This window comes from Python bivittatus, unplaced genomic scaffold (assembly GCF_059951505.1).
Source record: "Python bivittatus isolate LINGU-HERP-01145 unplaced genomic scaffold, Pbiv_v1 ctg000980_np1212, whole genome shotgun sequence".
Taxonomy (NCBI): domain Eukaryota; kingdom Metazoa; phylum Chordata; class Lepidosauria; order Squamata; family Pythonidae; genus Python; species Python bivittatus.
In genome coordinates this window covers 49,304,825-49,326,590 of record NW_028277125.1, presented here as the reverse complement: position 1 = coordinate 49,326,590, position 21,766 = coordinate 49,304,825, and the positions used below count along the sequence as shown (strand labels likewise).

The 21,766-nt window shown below is 36.8% G+C and overlaps 1 protein-coding gene across 3 annotated transcripts in view; it reads left to right on the top strand.

Moving 5' to 3' along the window:
• Window positions 1-21,766, top strand: part of LOC103048882 (VPS10 domain-containing receptor SorCS1) — a 426,712-nt gene that overhangs the window by 346,085 nt on the left and 58,861 nt on the right. For all 3 annotated transcript variants that reach the window (XM_088131613.1, XM_088131614.1, XM_088131612.1), the window contains exons 11-16: window positions 695-797; window positions 1,428-1,504; window positions 14,998-15,089; window positions 16,853-16,960; window positions 17,595-17,712; window positions 19,101-19,231. In XM_088131613.1, the coding sequence (XP_087987739.1) occupies window positions 695-797; window positions 1,428-1,504; window positions 14,998-15,089; window positions 16,853-16,960; window positions 17,595-17,712; window positions 19,101-19,231 (629 nt within the window). The remainder of the gene's footprint in view (window positions 1-694; window positions 798-1,427; window positions 1,505-14,997; window positions 15,090-16,852; window positions 16,961-17,594; window positions 17,713-19,100; window positions 19,232-21,766) is intronic.

Sequence of the window (21,766 nt, the reverse complement as noted above, 5' to 3'; positions counted from 1 at the left end):
TCTCTGCTGGAGGCTCCTTATTTAGCCCTCTTTGCCTACTTTGGAAATATATATATATATATCTTTAAATCCCATCAAAAACTTGACATTTTCTTTCAACCGCAGTCTAAAGTATCATATATGGTTATTGTGAAGATGGGGAGGAGAGTCATTCTGATAAGCTAAACAGCCTCTTTCTGCCAAACAACTGATTAGCACAAATGCCTCTTTTCAAGTTCCTTCACATACACACAGAAGATAAATCCTTAAAGCAGTAATATGGTAAAGAGTTGTGATTTATTGATTTTAACTGAGCCTAAGTTGGAGAAATGAGATCTGTTTTAACAAGGATGCTACTTTTGGTCAGCTTGTATCACTTTATAATACATTGCAATAGTTGCAGCCAGATAGATCAGATTATCTGATATAGATTAAAGAAGACCCAAGACATGTGTGAAGGGGAAGGGAAAGTGGTCCCTGTTGTGTGACCTAACCTCTGGTGGTCAGCTCTATTTGAATATTCTTTCCCAGTGATCTTATTGTCACCTGAGAATGGATGCAATTATATAAAAACACTTGCATTACCATAAAAATACCTCTATTGATAACTTCTTCCAGATATTTACTATGCAAGATGTATGTATGTATGTGTGTGTGTGTGTGTATTCTCTCTAGTACTGATTGGCATCTCCTTGTTTGTTTGTTTTCTTCCAAGCCATATTGCTCCCTCCATCTCCACCTGAAGGTTTCAGAGAATCCATACACTTCTGGCAACATTGCCAGTCGGGATACAGCTCCAGGCATCATTGTGGCCTCTGGTAAGAAACATTCCAGTGAATTCTACAATGTCTTATTGCTATTTAAATGGAGCATAAAAGTTCAAATTTTCAACTTGTGGTTCAAAGCTGATATGAAGTAATAGTTGCAACCAAGAAGATCTATTGCAAATCTCTCTCTCTCTCCCCCTCCCTCCCTCCCTCCCTCCCTCTCTCTCCCTCTCTCTCTTATGAACTCTCAAATTTGTCCTGAATCAAATCATTGTCTCTCATATTCTGTCAGCAATATAAGGACGATAACAAAGTTGACTTACATAATAAAAGAGGTGGGAAATCTTTGATCTGTGACACCCATTCTTGCTGGCTATGCTGGCTGAGAAATAGAATTCTGTCATAATCTAGAGGACAACACTTGCCTTACCCTTATTTTGTAAACTTGGTGCAAGAATTGCAACATGATTAACTAGGTAATATATGTGAAATGTTGCTATATGATGTGGTACACAAGCATCTTTATTAATGAACCAACTGGCTAAATTGTTTCATTTACTGTACAATAAAATACATCCTTAAATCATCACTAGTCAACACCATGTATGTTACTAAAAGCACAAATAATTCAGTTTTATTTTATGTTTAAAGTTTTATAGGTTGGTGGTACTTTCCTTACAGGTAACATTGGATCAGAGTTGTCAGAGAATGATATCAGCATGTTTGTTTCATCTGATGCTGGAAACACCTGGAGACAAGTGAGTAGCAATGAAAACATAAGTGGTCAACTGGGGGAGGGAAGCACTCTGAAATGCCTCCAAGGAGCAGTTTTTTTGGAACATTTTGCTTGATTGGGCAAAGCAACTGTTAATTTCCATTAAGAGGCTAGTTTTCTATTATGCTCCACATTCCACTCTACATAAAACTGAGGATAATGTAGACTAGGAGCAGGTTATTTTTTCCCCCCAACTATCCTCTCGGCAGTGAACTTTGAACATGCATTGATTTCAGCCCAAAAAGTAGTAAGTAGCAAATATGTCTATGCTGACTATATTTATTTGGAATTCTGTGTGCCTGATAATTGCCTTCCCTTGTTTTCATGTATTCCCCTTTTCCTGATACACTCCTTTTTATATAATTAATGCTTTGCTTAAATTATTGGCTTAAAAAGGGAGCTTATCAATAAAACATTGCCATTGTATAAGACTAAAGTTTCATACCTACCCCTTGAATTATAATTGGCATAAAATTTGTTAAGTTCTTTTTTGTTACTGGCTTTGGGCTTCCAAAACATCTTCCTTCGTATGCTTTAAGGCCTAGGCTGAAGGAAAACCCTGAGATTCAGTCTGACTAGTGGCAGCCTATCTTAATTACCTTTTACCTTCCAAGGGGAACCCTTAGAAGAGGGGTCTCACAGTAAGATTTTAAATTATCACTCTTTCCATAATGCAAGAAGGCCAAACTAAAATCTCAGTCTAGGGCATCTGCTCCTCTTTTCATACAATTATGAATGTTACCATTATAGACTCTATATGTTATTGGAAGACTAACACATTTTCATCCTGCATAATATTCTTTGGTAGGTACTGTGGCATCTGAATAACTATCTTAATTCATTGTCTTTCTTTTCTCTTTTGTTTAATCCTGGCTCCTATTCTCATTATTTTATGACAAGAGAAAAATGCCATTCATCATTTACATGCTATTATGCTGTGCATTCTCACTTATAATTAAAGTTATACTAACTTAATTCCCTGGTTACCAGGGAAATTCAAAAAATGATGCTGTAATGAAGAGCAAGCATGATTCACTCAAGTATGTGCTTTCTCCTTCCCACATTCACCCAGACACCCAAGACACAAAATATCAATGAACAAGGAAGGAGAGATTATCTTGTTGCTAAAATATGTCTGGTGACAGCAAAACTTGGGTCGGGGGATGACTAAAGCCCTTTCCTATTGGCTAGAGAAAACAAGCATGTAATTGTGTTGGAATTATAGCTTCAAAAAGGGGGACAGGTGAAAACTACAGCCTTGTTCAGGCAAGTCCCAAAGGAGATTCCTGCAACCAGGCAACAGCCTTGGTCTTGAAGCTGAGATGAGAAAAAAAGTATAGAAAGCAGATCTGAAGGATATCTGTAGGTGATCCTAGGTAGAGAGTCTCTGAAGAACATAGATATGAAGGTGGCTTTCTATAAATGTATGTGGAATGAGAAAGGAGACTGAAATGGGAATGAAGGAAAACTTGTTTTGCTCTCTATTTCTGGGACAGAAATCGCTGGGAGGATAGATGAATGAGAGAAGGAGAGAGGGAGGCAGGCCAGTGGAAAACATCTCTGTGGGTAGGGGAAAGGAAGGCTGCTGGAAAGACAATAGAGATATTTCTCTAAAGTCTAGGTAAAGACATCTAATTAGAATTTCCATCAGCATGTTTTATTTCAATGGGCATTTGCTCATTGGATATTGTTAAAAGGAGTTAAACATGGTAATGTCTCTGGACTTTTATAACTGTAATGATTGTCTCTAAATTTAAAGTTCTCCCCACATGCTCAGCAAACTGTGTGTGCTTTGTTTTATGCTGCTTGGAATGTCATCAAAGTGCTTCCAAATAAAAAAAAGCCAGAAATCCATCACATGGTCTGCTCAACAACCTTACTTCTCCTTTGTACCATTCTATGGGAGATTGAGGTTTAATACACTGCTTGTGTGTTTATCAGGTGTAATTGTAATTGTGTCCTTTGACTATTTAAAGCCAAAACAAGGTTTGCTTTATTAAAGTTTTTAATAGGTTCAATTTCTACACTATAGATTGATGCTTTTGTTTCGTCTCTTCAAAGGAAGGCAGAGCTATTTGTCTTTGGTGACATATCTCATAGCTACGAGGGCCACAGCATTCATGTTCCATTCCTGTTTTGTTTTTTTTTTAATAAAATTTTTTATTCTTTACAACAAACACAAAACATACATAAACAAACAAAAACATACAAAAGCATAAAAAAAATCTTCCATTTTATACCGTCTGTCAACCAGTTACCAGCTCGTTGGTGCCCCTTTCATAATCTTAGATTCTCATATCATCTATTCAAAATATACTTGTATACTTATCAATTAACAATTATTAATCATTCATAACTAGTCTATAGAATCATTTATTACAAGAAATTTTAACTTTCAATAGGATTAGTAGTACATTTTTATCCATCGATTATATGTGTATATATATAATAATTAATATCAAATTTCTATTATAAAATTTCCTAATCCATTACATTACTATATTTTCTCATCCAATCATTAATAAAACAAATCCCGTGTCATATAAAATTACTTATCTTCTTACTCTAATTTCAAATCTCAATTTAACTCATCTCTGCACATTCCATAATTTTCAATAACTTCCTCCTGCATAAGTACTTTTTCATTCTTCCAATTCTTAAAAGTTACAGTTCTAACCACTATCAAAACATACTTAATTCTTCACTACATGTTTCAACAAAAATGTCTCTAATTTAAAATCTATATGTTACTATATCCAACCATGTATGAATTTTAGTCTAATCTCTTAAAACATTTACAATCAAATACAATTTTTTACTATATATCTCAGTTTTATACCTTATTCCAACGCTTGCATAGTTTTAAGTTCACCCTTTTCATTCAATATCCCAAAACATCTAGCTGTTTATTCCTTTTTCTATATTATTGGATAAGAGAGAGCAATAAATGTCCTTTCAAGCATTCTGCTTTTTGAAGCTTCTGTCAGTTCCATCATTGTTGTATTCCCCTCGTTTTTTCTTTAAGCATCTGGAGTAGTTTCTTTCAATATTATTTTACTTCTTCTTTTTATGCATTCTCTTAGTACAATTTTCCATTATAATCTTGTATAATCTTTTTCTCACCCTCAGTACCAAGAACAAGTCTGTCCCTCTTCATTTATCAGTTGATTAACCCTTTTAATTCTCAGTTTATAAGCCTCAAAATAATTCTGTTTAATGTTTCTGATTTCTTGTGCTATTTCTTCCTTTTCCATTGATCCCGTTTTATGTTTAATTAAGTCCATTTTAGCTTTAATATCTTTTTTTTTGCGGGAATTTCTGCAGCTCTTCTTCCAGTGTTTTATAGTCATCCTCGATAGTTTAAAAATCTTTTTCTGCATTGTGTTTCTCGTATAGTCTATTATCTTGTATAAACCTTCATTAAGTCAAAGAATAGAGAGCAAAGCTGAGCTTCTAGCAGAAAGAAGAGCTACTGCCACTAATCAAGGCTCTTGTGACTAACTCAAACTTTCCATCTTGAATTATTTTCAAAGTCGCTTTCAACTCCGCTTTCTTGTTTATAGTTATTTGGATGGCACCTGTATAAACATGCACATCCCACTATCTTTTTAGAAAGCCCAGGGTCCCTGAGCATATGTCACAATGCAAAAAAAGGCACTATATCGAGCTTCTAGATGGCAGTGCAACTTTCTTTCATTTACTTTCTCTTAACTCCACTTTCCCCATTTCGAAATCAAAAAATATAAGTTTCTTATAACAATAGAAAAATCTTAGTCAAAAAAGAAGCTTAAGATAAAAAATTATTAAATATTGAGAAGAAAAAGCCAGTCCAATTAAAAATATATATTTTTTTAAAAGAAAAACATCTTGCCAATTCCACTAAAAAGGGAAAGTTAGAAAGAAAAGATTTTCCCCCCCTTTTTTTTATAGGGCTCAATCTCGCCACTTAATCCACTTTTCTTCAGTTTTAAAAATCTCTTTAAGTTACTTAAGGTGTTCTCTAAGAATAGTTGAATAGTAAAGGTCCATCTCACCCGGTTGACACCCCTCTCTTTCTTCTTCCTTTGGAGCTGTCCCGGCTTTCGCAGTCATTAAATGGCTGCCTCTCCTCCGCCGGTTTCAAGAGCTTCTCCTGGGATCAATCTGGGACTTGCGGTGTCCCTGAGATCCGCAGGACGCGCCCTTTGCGATCGCCATCTCTACGGGATGGCTTAGGTCCATCGGGACCGTCCGGGGGGGGAGATATTGGCTGCGATCCTGGGAGCCCAGGATCGCCCGCCGTATCGCCGCGACGCCAGCTCCGCCCTCCATGTTCCATTCCTGTTTTTATTCATCAAGAAATAGCAAATATAAAGAACAAACCAAAAGAATTACATCATTGTCTGGTGTTCTTTAAAAATTCAAGTTCCAGCTAGGAACCCAGGAATTATTCAAGTAATATTGTACAATATCACATGTGCCCAGCAAGCTGGTTTTCTTTGTAAATCCAGTGGACACAAATGAAATATTTAGTTCTTCTAAAAACATGCTTACCTGTTTGTTTTTCTACTTAATACACCAATAAGTACAGGGATCATTTTGCAAGATCTTTTCCATAATCTATCTATTTTCATAATTACATCTCTATATTTTGTAATTTTCCCCAATTCTTTTTCCTCAATTCTGTTGTCCTGGGTATTGACACATTTACAAAATTACTCCTTTCAATTATTGTTATGCCTAGTATGGCATATTCTAGATGGTGATTGGTTTGTTTGTGGGAATCATATAAAATTTTAACACCATCATTTTCAACAACTTTTTCAGTTATATGATTATACTATATTTGGGACACTAGGATGTTATAATTTTTGTACAGATGCCAGTGTCCACTCTGTCATGAAGTTGTTTACAGTCAGTCTGAGTGATTTTTCTTCCTGATGGTGCCAGCTCATAACCATTGTCAAACCCTGGTCTTGTCCACTTTATTTTCAGTTTATTTTATGCATGGGCCATGTAATGGTTACTTCTCCAGTTTCCTAAATGGATTTCTAACACTTCACTTTTATAGTCATTTTTGCTTCTGTTACTCTCAGGATGTTTGCTTTGCAGACTGCAATGACCATTTAATCCACATTTTTCTTCTTCAACTGTTTGTTTTACCTGAGTAAACCATGGCCTCCAATTTTTCATGCTGAATATATCAACATCACTTTGTGGCCGCAGTACATGATATACCGTCATCAGATTTCACGTTCTCTGATCTAAATTATCCAGTTCAAGTGGTGTCCAGTTGACTATACCAGCAATATATCTGATTACTGGTATCACCCATGATTTTATGGCTTTGATTGTATTTCCACCATTTAACTTTGAATTTAGATTTTTTCACACTCATTTTAAATATTCTAAACCAGTTTTCTTTTTAATTTCAGTAGTGCTGAATCTTTTCATCTTTGTGCATATAATAGTCTCGCCACAGTAACCATATACTGAAATAATCTTCCACGACTCTTTTCTAACTGTGTAACCATCAAAAAGGAAAAGTTCTGAATTCAGTTGAATATTAATCTTTAAAATCCTCTGTATCAATGTGTGTACTTGAATCCAACATTTTTTGGCTTTTTTGCATGTACACCAAACATAATAGAATGTCCCTTCACGTTGTTCACATTTCCAACATACATTTGGAATGCCTTTATACATTTTAGATAATTTCTCTGGTGTCATGTACCAATGATACATCATTTTATTAAAAAAATTCTTTAAGATCATAACATAATATAAATTTCAACCCTTTTGACTACATATTTTCCCATTCATCCATCTGTATATTATAACCAAAATTCTTAGCCCACTTTATCATACATTTTTTAACCTGTTCTTCTTCCATTTCTAATTTCAACAAAAGTTTATACAGTTTAGCAATTACATGCTCATTTGTACACAATTGCACTTCAAATTCTGTCTTACATTGCTCCACACTATAAGTTTTTTATCCATTTTAAATCTTCCTGATATCTGTAAATGGGAAAACCATTGACAACTGTTAGTTGCTCTCTTGATTTAATTTTATATTCTCCTTTAATAATTTCTGGTAGGTTAACCATTTGTCTTTGCTTGTTATTTCTCTTTTGTAAAATGCTTCTTGTACTGAGATTCATAGAGGTGTTTTTGGGCACGGCCTGGGTTTATATCTACTCCATATTCTCAGTATGGCACATCTAATAAAGTGCTTTTTAAAATTCACATTGACTTTTAACTTTATTGTACCATAAATATCCATGCATCCAAACCTCATGTTGTGTTTTTCTAACTCTAAAAGTCTTTTGTTTCTCAGCAACACCCATTTTTTCATCGAAACCAAATAACAAGCTGCAAAATACAATTTCAAATCTGGTAAACCCAATCCTTTTCTTTCCTTTGCATCTTCTAACACTTTGGATTTAACTTTTTTTTTCCCCCTTGCCATACAAATTTAGATGTATATTTTTGCCATCAGTTTTCAAAACAGGTATTGTCTGAAACAAGAACATCATTCTAGGCAAAACATTCATTTTTATCACAGAAATTCTCCCAACAATGACAATTTTAATTTCCCCCATCTCAATATGTCCTTCTTAATTTTGTTCCATGTCTTGACATAATTATTTTGAAATAATGTACAATTCATATTTGTCATAGTAATACTCAAGCATTTTAATTTTTTATCTTAAAACCAGTTTTCTCCATCAGTTCTATTTGATCTTCTATTTTCATATTTTTTTGTTAATATCTTTGTCTTCTGAGTATTAATCTTAAAACCTGCTAACATACCAAATTCCTTTAATTTTCCCATTAATGTTTCTACTCCCTCTAATGGATCCTCCAAAACTACCACCAGGTCATCAGCAAATGTCCTTAACTTATATGTTTTTATTTTTTAATTTTTGTTCCCACAGTTCTGTCATTTTATGTCTCTGTTCAGTACCTCAAGAATTCAAATGAACAAGAGTGGAGACAGCAGGCATACTTGTCTTGTCCTTTATAGTTGTTATTATCATTTAATACTTTTTAGGATTTATGAGCTTATGGTTAAGTGCAGTATATGACCTATTGTGAGTAGTTTACTGGCAAGTAAGTGTTCATGCTGTGAGTTTCCCTGTCTTCCTCATATGCTAGTACTAAAGGAGAGGAGGCAGGTCAGGCTTTCTCTTCCCCCAGGAAAATAGGTGGTGGCAGCCTAAGTATTATATATCCCTTCCACAAGGGGAGGAACCAAGTGCCTTAAGGGTGGAGCCATCCCAGGAGAGTTCTGGGAGAGGAGAGCAGGGTTAAGATCCCTCTCTCCTGTCACCCTCTGGGCAGCCAACCTTTGCTGGTCTTTTCCAGGATCACATGACGACTTAACAAAGTTACTTAAAATAAAAGCATTTTCTAAATTGTCATGCACTTTTTAATTAACATCAGTGATGCAATTCAATCTAAGTTTTGAAAATTTTAAATACTTAGGTTCTTTATGAACTGAGTGGGACTTTTGAAGATTGTAATACTGAGGCAGAATGTTGGATAGGCCCACCACATACAAAGAATGAGGCGACAATACAAATCAGTTTTGAAAAGCTATGGTATTCTGTTGACTTCAGTCATCCATAAGTAGCAAAATAAAACTAGACATTAAACAAATCTAATTGGCAGGAATGCCTTTTCATCTTTAGTGAACCTTTTACTGATATGAACAAGAAATTAAAAACAACAAAAAATAAAGACAACAATAAAGCCAATATATATTATTTTGGTTCAAGTCATAAAAGTTTACATGTGTTTCAGATAGATTATCTTTCAGAATGAACTATATTTACAGTATATCTACTGATATTGGAAACTACATCCAATCTCTTACACAAAACTAAGAATGACAATTACTAAATAAAATGTTTTTGTTTTTCCCTTGCTTTCCTGCCTCTCAAATGAATTGTATGTCCATTAACTAAGTATAAGCATTTAATGAGCTTTGGCAATCAGATAATAATATGGACAACAAAATGCTTGGTTCTTGCATATCACTAAATAAGTTTTAGTAAGTACTTGGCATTTAATTAATATGCAATAACCAACCTCATAAACTGAAATCAAGTACATACTTAAGAGAATTAACAAAGCAAAGAGTAAGTGCTATATTAATAGTTATTGAATCTTTTATACATAAAGCATTGGGAGTCACTACTTATAGGTTTCTAAATATAAATTTAAATGTGTTTATGGTTACCAATTAAAGAAGATATAGTATGGTATAGTATCTGAAAAAAAGTGGTTCCACAAAATTGCGCTGACATCAATGGGTCTAGGCTTACTTTAGGAAGTTTTTCCATGTTACTACAGTGGTACCTCGGGATACGAACGCCTCTACTAACGAACATTTCGGGTTACGACCAGCTTCGGCAGGAAAAATTTACCTCGGGTTACGAACTCGCCTCTACTTACGAACCGGATCCGCGGCCATTTTCCCTGCTGCCACGCGGTTGCGGCTTCCTGTGGGCGAAGTCGCGGTAACAAGGAGACGTTCGGTGAGGCTTGTGGTGTGTTTTGCAGTGTTTTGCGAAGGTTTTTGGTGTGCATGTTAGCATGGCTTCAAAGAAAATGCAGAGCAGGCTTGGTGGGAGTAAGGCTCTGAAGAGAAAATTTCCTCGGGTTGCGATCTAATTCGGGCACAGCGCGGAATGGATTAACCGGATTTACATTGAACCCTATGGGGAAATTCACTTCGGGTTGCGACCAAATTCGGAGGGCAGAACGGATTAACTGGATTTACATTGAACCCTATGGGGAAATTTGCTTCGGGTTACGACCAACTCGGGATACGTCCAGAGTCACGGAACGGATTAAGTTTGTATCCCGAGGTACCACTGTATATAGAAGACACTATCCAACATTACTAACAAACTTCTTTTGTTGGTAGGATATAAAGCATGTCCTCAAACTGACTGTCCTACACAGTACAGGAGAGACAATGTTCTGATGTTTTTAGGGCTTTCAAGTTAAAACCAACCAGAATTTTAAATTTAGATTGGTCTGGAAAAAAGTATTCATAATGATATGTTTTTCACTAACTGAAGTTTGCAAACGCACTTCATGCCACATAGATTGTAGTAATCTCATCTAAAAGACCCCTTCATGGATCACTGCCTTGTTGTGGCGAAGGGGCTTGCATAACTCAGTGAAGCCATGAGCTATACCGTGCAGGGCCACCCAAGACGGACAGGTCATGACAGAGAGTTCGGACAAAATGTGGTCCACTGGAAAAGGAAATGGCAACCCACTCCAGTATCCTTGCCAAGAAAACCCCATGGACAATGTTAAAAGGCTAAAATATATGATGCTGGCAGATGAGCCCCTCAAGTCGGAAGGTGTCCAATATGCTACTGGGGAAGAGCAGAGGGCAATTCCAAGTAGCTCCAGAAAGAGTGAAGCGGCTGGGCCAAAGCCGAAAGGGCGTTCAGCTGTGGATGTATCTGGAAGCGAAAAGAAGGTCCGATGCTGTAAAGAACAATATTGTATAGGTACCTGGAATGTAAGATCTATGAACCAAGGCAAGCTGGATGTGGTCAAACATGAGATGACAAGATTGAATGCCTACATCTTGGGAATCAGCGAATTGAAATGGACGGGAATGGGTGAATTTAATTCAGGTGACCATTATATCTACTACTGTGGCCAAGAAACCCTTAGAAGAAATGGAGTTGCACTCATAGTCAATAGGAGAGTGGGAAAGGCAGTAATAGGGTACAACCTCAAAAATGACAAAATGATCTCAGTGTGTATCCAAGGCAAACCATTCAACATCACAGTAATCCAAGTCTATGCCCCAACCACTGATGCTGAAGAAGCTGAAGTTGATCGGTTCTATGAAGACCTACAACACCTTCTAGAACTAGCACCAAAAAAAGATATCCTTTTCATCATAGGGGATTGGAATGCTAAAGTAGGAAGTCAAGGAGTAATCGGAATAACAGGCAAGTTTGGCCTTGGAGCACAAAATGAAGCAGGGCAAAGGCTAATAGAGTTCTGTCAAGAGAACAAGCTAGTCATAGCAAACACTCTTTTCCAACAACACAAGAGACGACTCTACACATGGACATCACCAGATGGTCAATACCGAAACCCGATTGATTACATACTTTGCAGCCAAAGATGGAGAAGCTCTATACAGACAGCAAAAACAAGACCAGGAGCTGCCTGTGGCTCAGATCATGAGCTTCTTACTGCAAAATTTAGGCTTAAATTGAAGAATGTAGGGAAAACCACTAGACCACTCAGGTATGACTTAGATCATATTCCTTGTGAGTACACAGTGAAGGTGATGAATAGATTTAGAGGATTAGATTTGGTAGACAGAGCCCCTGAAGAACTATGGACAGAGGTCTGTAACATTGTATAGGAGGCAGCAATTAAAACCATCCCAAAGAAAAAGAAATGCAAGAAAGCAAAATGGCTGTCAGATGAGGCTTTACAAATAGCTGTGGAAAGAAGGAATGTGAAAAGCAAGGGTGAAAGGGAAAGATATAAGCAATTGAATGCAGATTTCCACAGAATAGCAAGGAGAGATAAGAAGGCCTTCTTAAATGAACAATGCAAAGAAATCGAGGAAAACAATAGAATGGGGAAGACTAGAGATCTCTTCAGGAAAATTGGAGATATCAAAGGAATGTTTAGTGCAAAGATGGGCATGATAAAGGACAAAAAAGGCAGGGACCTAACAGAAGCAGAAGAGATTAAGAAGAGGTGGCAAGAATACACATAAGAACTATACAAGAAAGATCTTAATGTCCCTGATGTCCATGCTGGTGTGGTCACTGACCTTGAGCCAGACATCCTAGAGAGTGAAGTCAAGTGGGCCTTAGGAAGCATTGCTAACAACAAAGCTAGTGGAGATGACAGTATTCCAGCTGAGTTATTTAAAATACTAAAAGACAATGGTGTTAAAGTGCTGCACTCAATATGCCAGCAAGTTTGGAAAATGCAACAGTGGCCACGGGATTGGAAAAGGTCAGTTTACTTTCCAATTCCAAAGAAGGGCAATGCCAAAGAATGCTCAAACTATTGCACAATTGCACTCATTTCACATGCTAGCAAGGTTATGCTCAAAATCCTACATGCTAGGCTTCAGCAGTACGTGAACTGAGAACTACCGGATGTACAAGCTGGGTTTCAAAGAGGCAGAGGCACTAGAGATCAAATTGCCAACATTCGCTGGATCATGGAGAAAGCACGAGAGTTCGAGAAAAACATCTACTTCTGCTTCATTGACTATGCAAAAGCCTTCGATTGTGTGGATCACAACAAATTGTGGCAAATTCTTAAAGAGATGGGGGTACCAGACCATCTTACCTGTCTCCTGAGAAATCTGTATGCGGGCCAAGAAGCAACAGTTAGAACCGGTCACGGAACAACCGATTGGTTCAAAATAGGGAAAGGAGTACGACAAGGCTGAATACTGTCACCCTGTTTATTTAACCTATATGCAGAGTATATCATGAGAAATGCCAGGCTGGAAGAATCACAAGCCGGAATTAAGATTGCAGGGGGAATCATCAATAACCTCAGATATGCAGACGATACCACCCTAATGGCAGAAAGTGAAGAAGAACTGAAGAGCCTCTTGACGAGGGTGAAAGAGGTGAGTGCGAAAGCTGGCTTGAAACTCAACATTAAAAAAACTAAGATCATGGGATCTGGACCCATCAATTCCTGGCAAATAGAAGGGGTGGAAATGGAAGCAGTAACAGACTTCATTTATTTGGGCTCCAAGATCACCGCAGACGGAGACTGCAGCCATGAAATTAAAAGATGCTTGCTCCTTGGGAGGAAAGCTATGGCAAACCTAGATAGCATATTAAAAAGCAGAGACGTCACCTTGCCGACAAAGATCCGCATAGTCAAAGCTATGGTTTTTCCAGTAGTAATGTATGGCTGTGAGAGCTGGACCATAAAGAAGGCTGAGCGCCGAAGAATTGATGCCTTTGAACTGTGGTGCTGGAGAAGACTTTTGAGAGTCCCCTGGACTGCTAGGAGGTCAAACCAGTCAATCTTAAAGGAAATGAACCCTGATTGCTCATTGGAAGGACTGATAATGAAGCTCAAGCTCAGATACTTTGGTCACCTAATGCGAAGAGAGGACTGTTTGGAAAAGACTCTGATGCTGGGAAAGATTGAAGGCAAAAGGAGAAGAGGACGGCAGAGGATGAGATGGTTAGATAGCATCACTGAAGCAATGAGCATGAAACTGAGCAAACTCAGGGAGGCAGTGAAGGACAGGAAGGCCTGGCGCAATATGGTTCATCGGGTCATGAAGAGTCGGACACGACTTAACGACTGAACAACAACATCTAAAAGTAAACAAGGCATGTTTCATTGCTATCAGGTTGCTGCAAAATTAATCAGAAATATTTATGTTCTGTGCTTCTGAATGTAGTCATTCTACTTAACAGTAGATCAATACTATTTTTCTTTCTAGGAGTGTGATGTGGAACCTTCACCTTCTTGGGTGAGGCTTTCCAGGTGAACATTTGAGGCTCCAGTTCAGGCTTCTCCCATTCTTTCAGTCTCCACTTCTCAGAGAAAGTTATTTGTTTCCCAAGAGGAATGGACTGTCTTCACATTCTACTTTTGCCCCTGCCTAAAACTGCATGATTTATTTATTTGATTTATAAGCCATCTTTCTAGTCAAAGGAATACTTTTTAGATCTCCAGTTACCTAAGTGTACAAGTGATGGAATTTAGAACATTTTTTCCCACATAGCTAGAATTTTCATTTAAGAAAGTAGTATATTTGCTGTAATACATCAAAAATGTATGCATTCCCTTTTTACTGTTTGTGCTTGGCTTAGAAACCCACAGATGAGGCACTACTGAATAATTAGCAAAATAAGAATTCATAATGGATTAGTGTCATTGCTTTATAACTGTAGCACTTTCTTTTGAATAAATTTTTACTGTTAATTCTATTCAGGCATCATATTACCAGATATTCTCACCATATGTACAGGTATATTAATGAAGACTTTCCTTCTGCAGATGACCAAGCTCACTCACTCCTTCCTTCCTTCCTTCCTTCCTTCCTTCCTTCCTTCCTTCCTTCCTTCCTTCCTTCCTTCCTTCCTTCCTTCCTCCCTCCCTCCCTCCCTCCCTCCCTCCCTCCTTCCTTCCTTCCTTCCTTCCTTCCTTCCTTCCTTCCTTCCTTCCTTCCTTCCTTCCTTCCTTCCTTCCTTCCTTCCTTCCTGTCCCTTTTTTATTTCTTTTGCTTTCTATAAACCTTTTCTAATCAATGAACTGAAATCTTGATTATTCTCATACCTAAGAAAATGATTCATTTTTTGGGACATAAATAGAAGATGGGTAGCAAGATTTTCTTCCCAATGTATTTTTTAAGGGTTTATATATTTATTTATTACAAAAGAAACCTGTCAGCCCTTGATTTTACACACACAACTTTGTGTATCTTTTTATGTATCTCACTAGATCTTTGAAGATGAACACAGCGTTCTTTATCTGGACCAAGGTGGGGTTTTGGTTGCTATGAAACATACATCTCTGCCTATCAGACATCTCTGGTAATTACTGTGACTTTTCTAATCCCATTCATCATAGAGTTCTTCAGTATGCATTATATGCAACTAGTAGTTGGGTTGTAACCAAATATTTTATTAAGGGCCAAGATATGCCAGTTAAGAAGTGAGCACATTGTCTCTCTTCACCCCAATAAAACTGTATCTGCATTTGGTACATAAGACTTTCAACAAACAAAACACTTGCAGGACAATCTTATAATTTACATTAGTATTAAGGAGTTGCATTGTTTTGTTCTAGCTCAAGTTTAGAAAGATATATAACCATTTTGAACATTGAAGGTTACTCTCTATTGAAATGGAAGAATAAGAGGATAAAGTACAATAAGAGACTCAAGAAGGAACATGGTATAAGCATGCACTTTGGGGGAAAACAAACAAATATAGCTAGTAGCCAAGGACAAATAAAACAGGAAAGTGCAGATTCTATGTAGAACAGCAGATTCTGGTATCAATAAAACAGACCTGGTTTTGTTCTTCATGTTTGAAAATGATTGAAGGAGGTGTTTTCTAACATGGGAGAGCCTGAGAAAAGGACTTCTTTAAAGCGGCTTCTCTAAAGAGATGCTGTGTTTGCTCTCCCATATTTTCAAGAGCATCTCCTTGAAATCATTAGTGAAATATGTAGAGTTATTTTTGTAGTATTTATGATTTTCTAGATTCCCATGTAACCAATGTGAGAGGATTTCAGGTGAGTAGTATCCACAGTTACTAGAAGTAATGAAAGTTACAGTCCTAAATCAATAACTCTATTGTCAGCATACATTTCTGCACCTGAACTTTTAATGACCTCATTCATTGTAGCAGCTATGATTTATGATGATATATATGGAGTGGGTTTCTTATATCATTTTAAATCTATTGTACTGTACTGTAATAGGTGTTTTCATATTAAAGACATTGAAGGCAAATGATGCTTTCCCTATCCTTTTTTTACATCTGTTAAAATACTTCTAGTGCACTTTACAATTCCACATTTTACAACTGTACCATAATTTCCTTGTCCTCCAATGATAAACCCTATTGCTGAACTACAATTCTCAGAAGCCCACATATACTCAGGGATTCTGGGAGCTGTGATTCAGCAGCCACATCCTTGCATTACCCACTTCTCATCATTTCTAAGATTATGTTACTTTTGTGGTGATTGGGCTCTCTTGCCTTCTTTTGCTGTCCTATTTTTAAACTGTTCATAATGATAGTTTCATTCTAAGCATTTCCAAATTAGGGAAATTATGCTTAATATGCCTGCAATATAGAATAATAATTTTAGATGATTTCTTGTTCAACGTTTTGCATTTATCTTCAGTGAGTTCTCTCTTCCATTAAACAGCAATACTCTGCTTTTATCATTAACTATGTTAATTTTTTTTCTTGGAAAATGCAGTTTCTACATGTCATTTAATATGTGAACTCAACACTAAAGAACACATAGGAATATATAGTTCCTTAGAGAAACCCTGTGTCTGCTTCTTTAAAGCAGCTCTTCCTTCCTTCCTTCCTTCCTTCCTTCCTTCCTTCCTTCCTTCCTTCCTTCCTTCCTTCCTTCCTTCCTTCCTTCCTTCCTTCCTTCCACTATAATGCTTTTTGAAACATTGTAGTTTTCTGGAATCTGTTATGAAAAGCTATGGAATATATAACTCACATATAGTATTAATTATTCTCACATACATAGAGTGAATTTTCCTTTTTCCTTATATTTCTTTCTTCTTCTACTTTTTTTTTCTTTTTTCTTTGGTTACCACCAGGTTAAGTTTTGATGAAGGAAGATCTTGGAGCAAGTACAGTTTCACTTCCATCCCACTTTTTGTTGATGGGGTTTTGGGGGAGCCCGGAGAAGAGACTTTAATAATGACGTGAGTAGACATTATTAAATAGATAATATCTCACATGAGATAATACTAATGGGATCTGTTTTATTATTATCAAAATATAGAAAATCTAATACTCAGATATGATATAATTTGTAATCTAGCAATATAAAAAGAATATGCAGTGTTACACTGATTACTTCAATTTGATTCTAGTGCAATCTTTTCTTTAGTGGCTTTGTGCAGATCCTAAGAATGGTGCTTCTCAACTTCATGCAGTCAGTTCCAAAGGAATAATCACCATTTCTGTCACTGCTACTGGGAGTCCTGGGAGTCAGTAATTTATAAATATTGTAAATAAATGAAACAATAATACTTGTATTTCCTTCCTTCCTATAAATCCTACTCTATATATACTAGCCACCCATGTTCATAATTAAACCTGTAACCTACAATACCATTTGAAAACTGTAATTATACTTTGAATGTATAAAGTAAGCAGAAATTATGATATATTTTTTTAATGATTTAGGCTACAATCCTTTATACACTAAATAAGTCCCTTTTTATACTAACGGACATAATGTGTAAGATCTGTATAGAATTATATTTATTTCATTTTACCAATCTGTTAAAATAATTGTCTCCTTCTATTGTAATAATTCAATGTTTTATTCAGAGTGTTTGGACACTTCAGCCATCGTTCTGAGTGGCAGTTGGTGAAAGTAGATTACAAGTCCATTTTTGATCGACGGTGTGCCGAGGATGATTACCGACCTTGGCAGCTTCATAGCCAGGTAAAACGTCTGACCTGGAGTTCAGCTGAAACATTATAATAATTAATTAAAAAGTTGAGATCAAGCTAACTTATTGCTTCAAAATCAATGAATTAACTTCCTGTAATATGTTGGTATGTATACATTCCAACTGCAATTAGTAAACATTTATGGTGAAAGGTAGAACTTGAAACAAATTGGGGGGAAAATAGCACCACACTCCATTGTTTGTGAACTGAGTGGTAAATCCCTCCCCACCTCTGCTAAAAGACAAGAAGGCACAGAAACTAGAAACAGGGGATGGTCCCAAGGCCAGATAAAATGGTAATTCTGCCTTACAGCATCAGTTCAGTTTTTGGGTGGCAAACACTGTATTCTTCTCTTTAAAATGTGTAGCCTTGGAATAGTTCACTGTATAGAGTAAAAAAAGAAAATGCATAAATGTCTCCAGTGTCATGGTTTCTCTGTGTCACTTGTCATTCTTGCAAACCAAAATACCCATTCAGTTCTGAAAGAACCCAGCCACACTGTGATATTAGCTAGTGGCACTAAGTAAGAATTGGTTCTTTTTTTTTTTAATTTGGCTGTTGCCAATATCTTAATCCTTCTTGTTCAGGGAGCTACAGGGTTGTTTTTTCAAGTTCAGTTGATGGGGACAGGGCAAGTTCAGAGGCACTGAAAGGAGGCTGCTAGTGAATATCCAGATACATTTTCTGTGTGATGGGGGCTTACCTACCTAAAACTGCTACAGCCAATCAATGCAAAAGGATATGAAAGGGACGCTCTTCTCAGACTTGGAGAGCCTCATCAGATCTAGGTGTCATAAACTCACAAGAGTGTAGGATTTCTAGGCCTTATCAACTCATTTCTTTACAACCAGGTGAGGACAAGTAGTTTGGATAGCAAACTGAGCCAGAGCTTGGAGTTAGAAAGGACTCATTCATGGTCAGTTGACATTAGAAAGCTCCCAGCCATGTCTTGAAAGATTGAGGCTCCTTTTTTTAAAAAAAGAGAAATTATTTGGATTCTTAGTTTTTGCTTAGCAGAGTTTTGGTCAGATTACTAAAACCTGTGTTTCTTTCTGTATGCTTGATATAAGTGTGCTATGTCTCATTTCCCCCCCCCCCCCCCGGTATGGGAATGGGAAAAGGATACATCCAGGTTCATCTAGTTACTTTTTGCTGTTAGTCATTCGTTTCTTTACCATGAAGGTGTTGGTGTTCTACCGCCATAGTCTTTGTGCCACTGAATATGTGGCAAATTGGTTCTCAGAGTAGAAAAATATGGATGTCCCTACTGTTTCTTCTTGTGTAAGTGTACCACCAACTGCTTACATTTATAATTTGCAGAAATATATCTGATAACTATGGTATTCAGAGAAAGTTATTTTTCCCCATTTCTTTACTCAGGGAGAAGCATGCATCATGGGAGCCAAAAGGACTTACAAGAAGCGCAAGTCCGAAAAGAAATGCATGCAAGGCAAGTATGCTGGAGCCATGTCCTCTGAGCCATGTGTTTGCACAGAAGCAGACTTTGACTGGTAAGTTGCGCTTGCAAATGCACTTAATAATGGAGAGTGAGCAGTATCACAGCTTATATGGATTTAGTTATAGGTGTGCGCATAGCATGACTTCCACCCAGGGGACAGAAACTCCCAGAGATTTTCTACAGAATGGATAGAAGGGAAATTTTCTTTCTAAATTAATGTGGTAGCACGGGAGCACACGCTCCTAGATCAGTAAAGTTACACTATATACTCTATATACTTCATAAATGGTTGTATCAGGCTACAGGATTTCATGACATAAATACATTTTGTACAGTCATACAATACTACAAGAATCCAGAGTGTGATTGTATACATACTGTTACCAATTCACTTGTGCATAAGTGAAGAATAATACAAAAGTAATCTTGATGCAATGATATATATTAATATTCTCCAAGCCTTGAAAAAGGGCAGCACGAAGGGAACATCAAGCCCCAGCCCTTCCACAGCTGACCAAAAAAGTGTTGCAGGTAATTGCAACTTAATTCATCTAAATGCAGTTATAGGCTTTGCACCCTACAGACTTGGGTCTCCATTTAGACAAGTACTGTAGTCACATTTAACATTGTTAGTTTCACTGCAGCCTTTCTTATAAACTATACTCATCCTCCACACTTCCTACATTCACTTGCTAAATCCTGTGTAGACAATTGTTCTGCAGTGTTTTATAGTATCAGTAGCAAGCTATGGCAAAAGAAAAAACATACTGTAAGAACTGAACATTCTGGCAAGCTACACATAAACTAATTCTGGCTGTTTATTTATTTGTTTGTTGTTTATGTATTTAATCAATGTAATGGTTGCCCAACTCACAAATTGCAAATCTGGGCAACTAACATAGGATTAAAGCCAGAAGCAAATTTAACAAGGTAAAAAAGAATGGAAAAGTAAATATAATGTAACCAATGCCAACCACAGTCATTCAATTTCCAACCATTATAGAGAGACTATGGGGAAAGGCCACATCTTTGGGGCCCTACAGAGGGCCACTAGGCCAGGGTTCCTCAACCTTGGCAACTTTAAGACAGGTGGATTTCAACTCCCAGAATTCCCCAGCCAGCAAGGGAGGTGAAGTCCACCCATCTTAAAGTTGCCAAGGTTGAGGAACCCTGCACTAGGCCATCTGAATCTCTGGCATTATGCTGTTCCTGAGAGAGGCACAGCAACTAAAGTTCTGCCCATTAAAAATCAGAATTCAAGAAGAGTGGAATGTAAAATCTCTTAGCCCATCTCAACAATATTTACAATCATGTTCTTAAAATTAAGCAAACTGCTTCCATAAGATGTTTCTCACACGCTTCTTTTTCTTAATTCTGCCCAAACTGGAAATAACCCAAAACAAAGTTTTTATGATTTTTTTGAGTCATGACTATGTTGGAAAAGCAAATTATTTAAAATTCTATTAATTTTTCTTTTTTAAAAATCTCTACTTTTTTAAAAATCAAGAATCATGCTTGATTATCAAAGCAAAACTAAACCTTCCATTGCAACTACAAGTCTGAATTATTTTCAGCTTTGTTACTAATTTTTGGGGAAAGTATGTATGTTTCCTGTGGCAGCAGAATAAGTAATCCCTGAATTGTGTATGAAACAATGTGTGTGTTAGGGGGATAAGAAAGAAAGGGAGTCAGTGCTATTTGATTTGTATGCATTGCCCACTTTTTACGGCTAGGGGGCAGTAGTGCTTCAGGAATGATTATCACAATGGAAATGGTGCACTTAGCCCCAAAAATAATATTTCCTAGCAACTGCCTAGAAACCAGCCTGTATTTATTTAAGTAATAAATGGATTACACAGTGACATATGTGTTATTAAAGCATTTCTTTGCCAGATTTTCCTGGGTTTTATTCCAGCATGAACAGGATCATTCCAGCAGCAGATCAAGTTTTTTTGTTTTTTAAAGAAGAAAAAGATAAATCTAGATTACCATGCTAATACATCATCATCATCATTATTATCATCATCATCATCGTTGTTGTGATCATGCAATATGAAGTCTATTTTCTCTAGCGTATTCACTTTTAATGCAATTTTCCATGGCATCCATTTTTAATGCAATTTTTTTAAAATCAGATAACCGCATTACAGGGTTTGGAGAAGTGCTGAACAAATGGATAATTGTGATCCAGAGCACACAGCAATTTTGTGCATGCAAATTGGGTTGGTTCATATTAAACACAAATTGAACACACTTCTCCCCATCTCTACCTATAGTGCATCATTGTTCTTCAACAAGAAATGAAGTTTTCTTTCTTATTTCTTCCTCAAGTAAAACAATAGGATGAATGGTGATCCTAAAGAATTTCATTAAGACCAAAGACCCAGTAACCCAAGAAGAAAAAAAAAAAAAACAGGAGCCATCTACAGCAAACAGTGTAAGGACTGTAACAGCCACTTTGTAGGACAGACAGGCAGAAGACTAGCAGAGCACATCCATGAACACCAACCAGCAGGCAGAAGACCCAATGAAAACTCCTTAATCTCACAACACATGGACAGACTCAACCACAATTTCAAATGAGAAA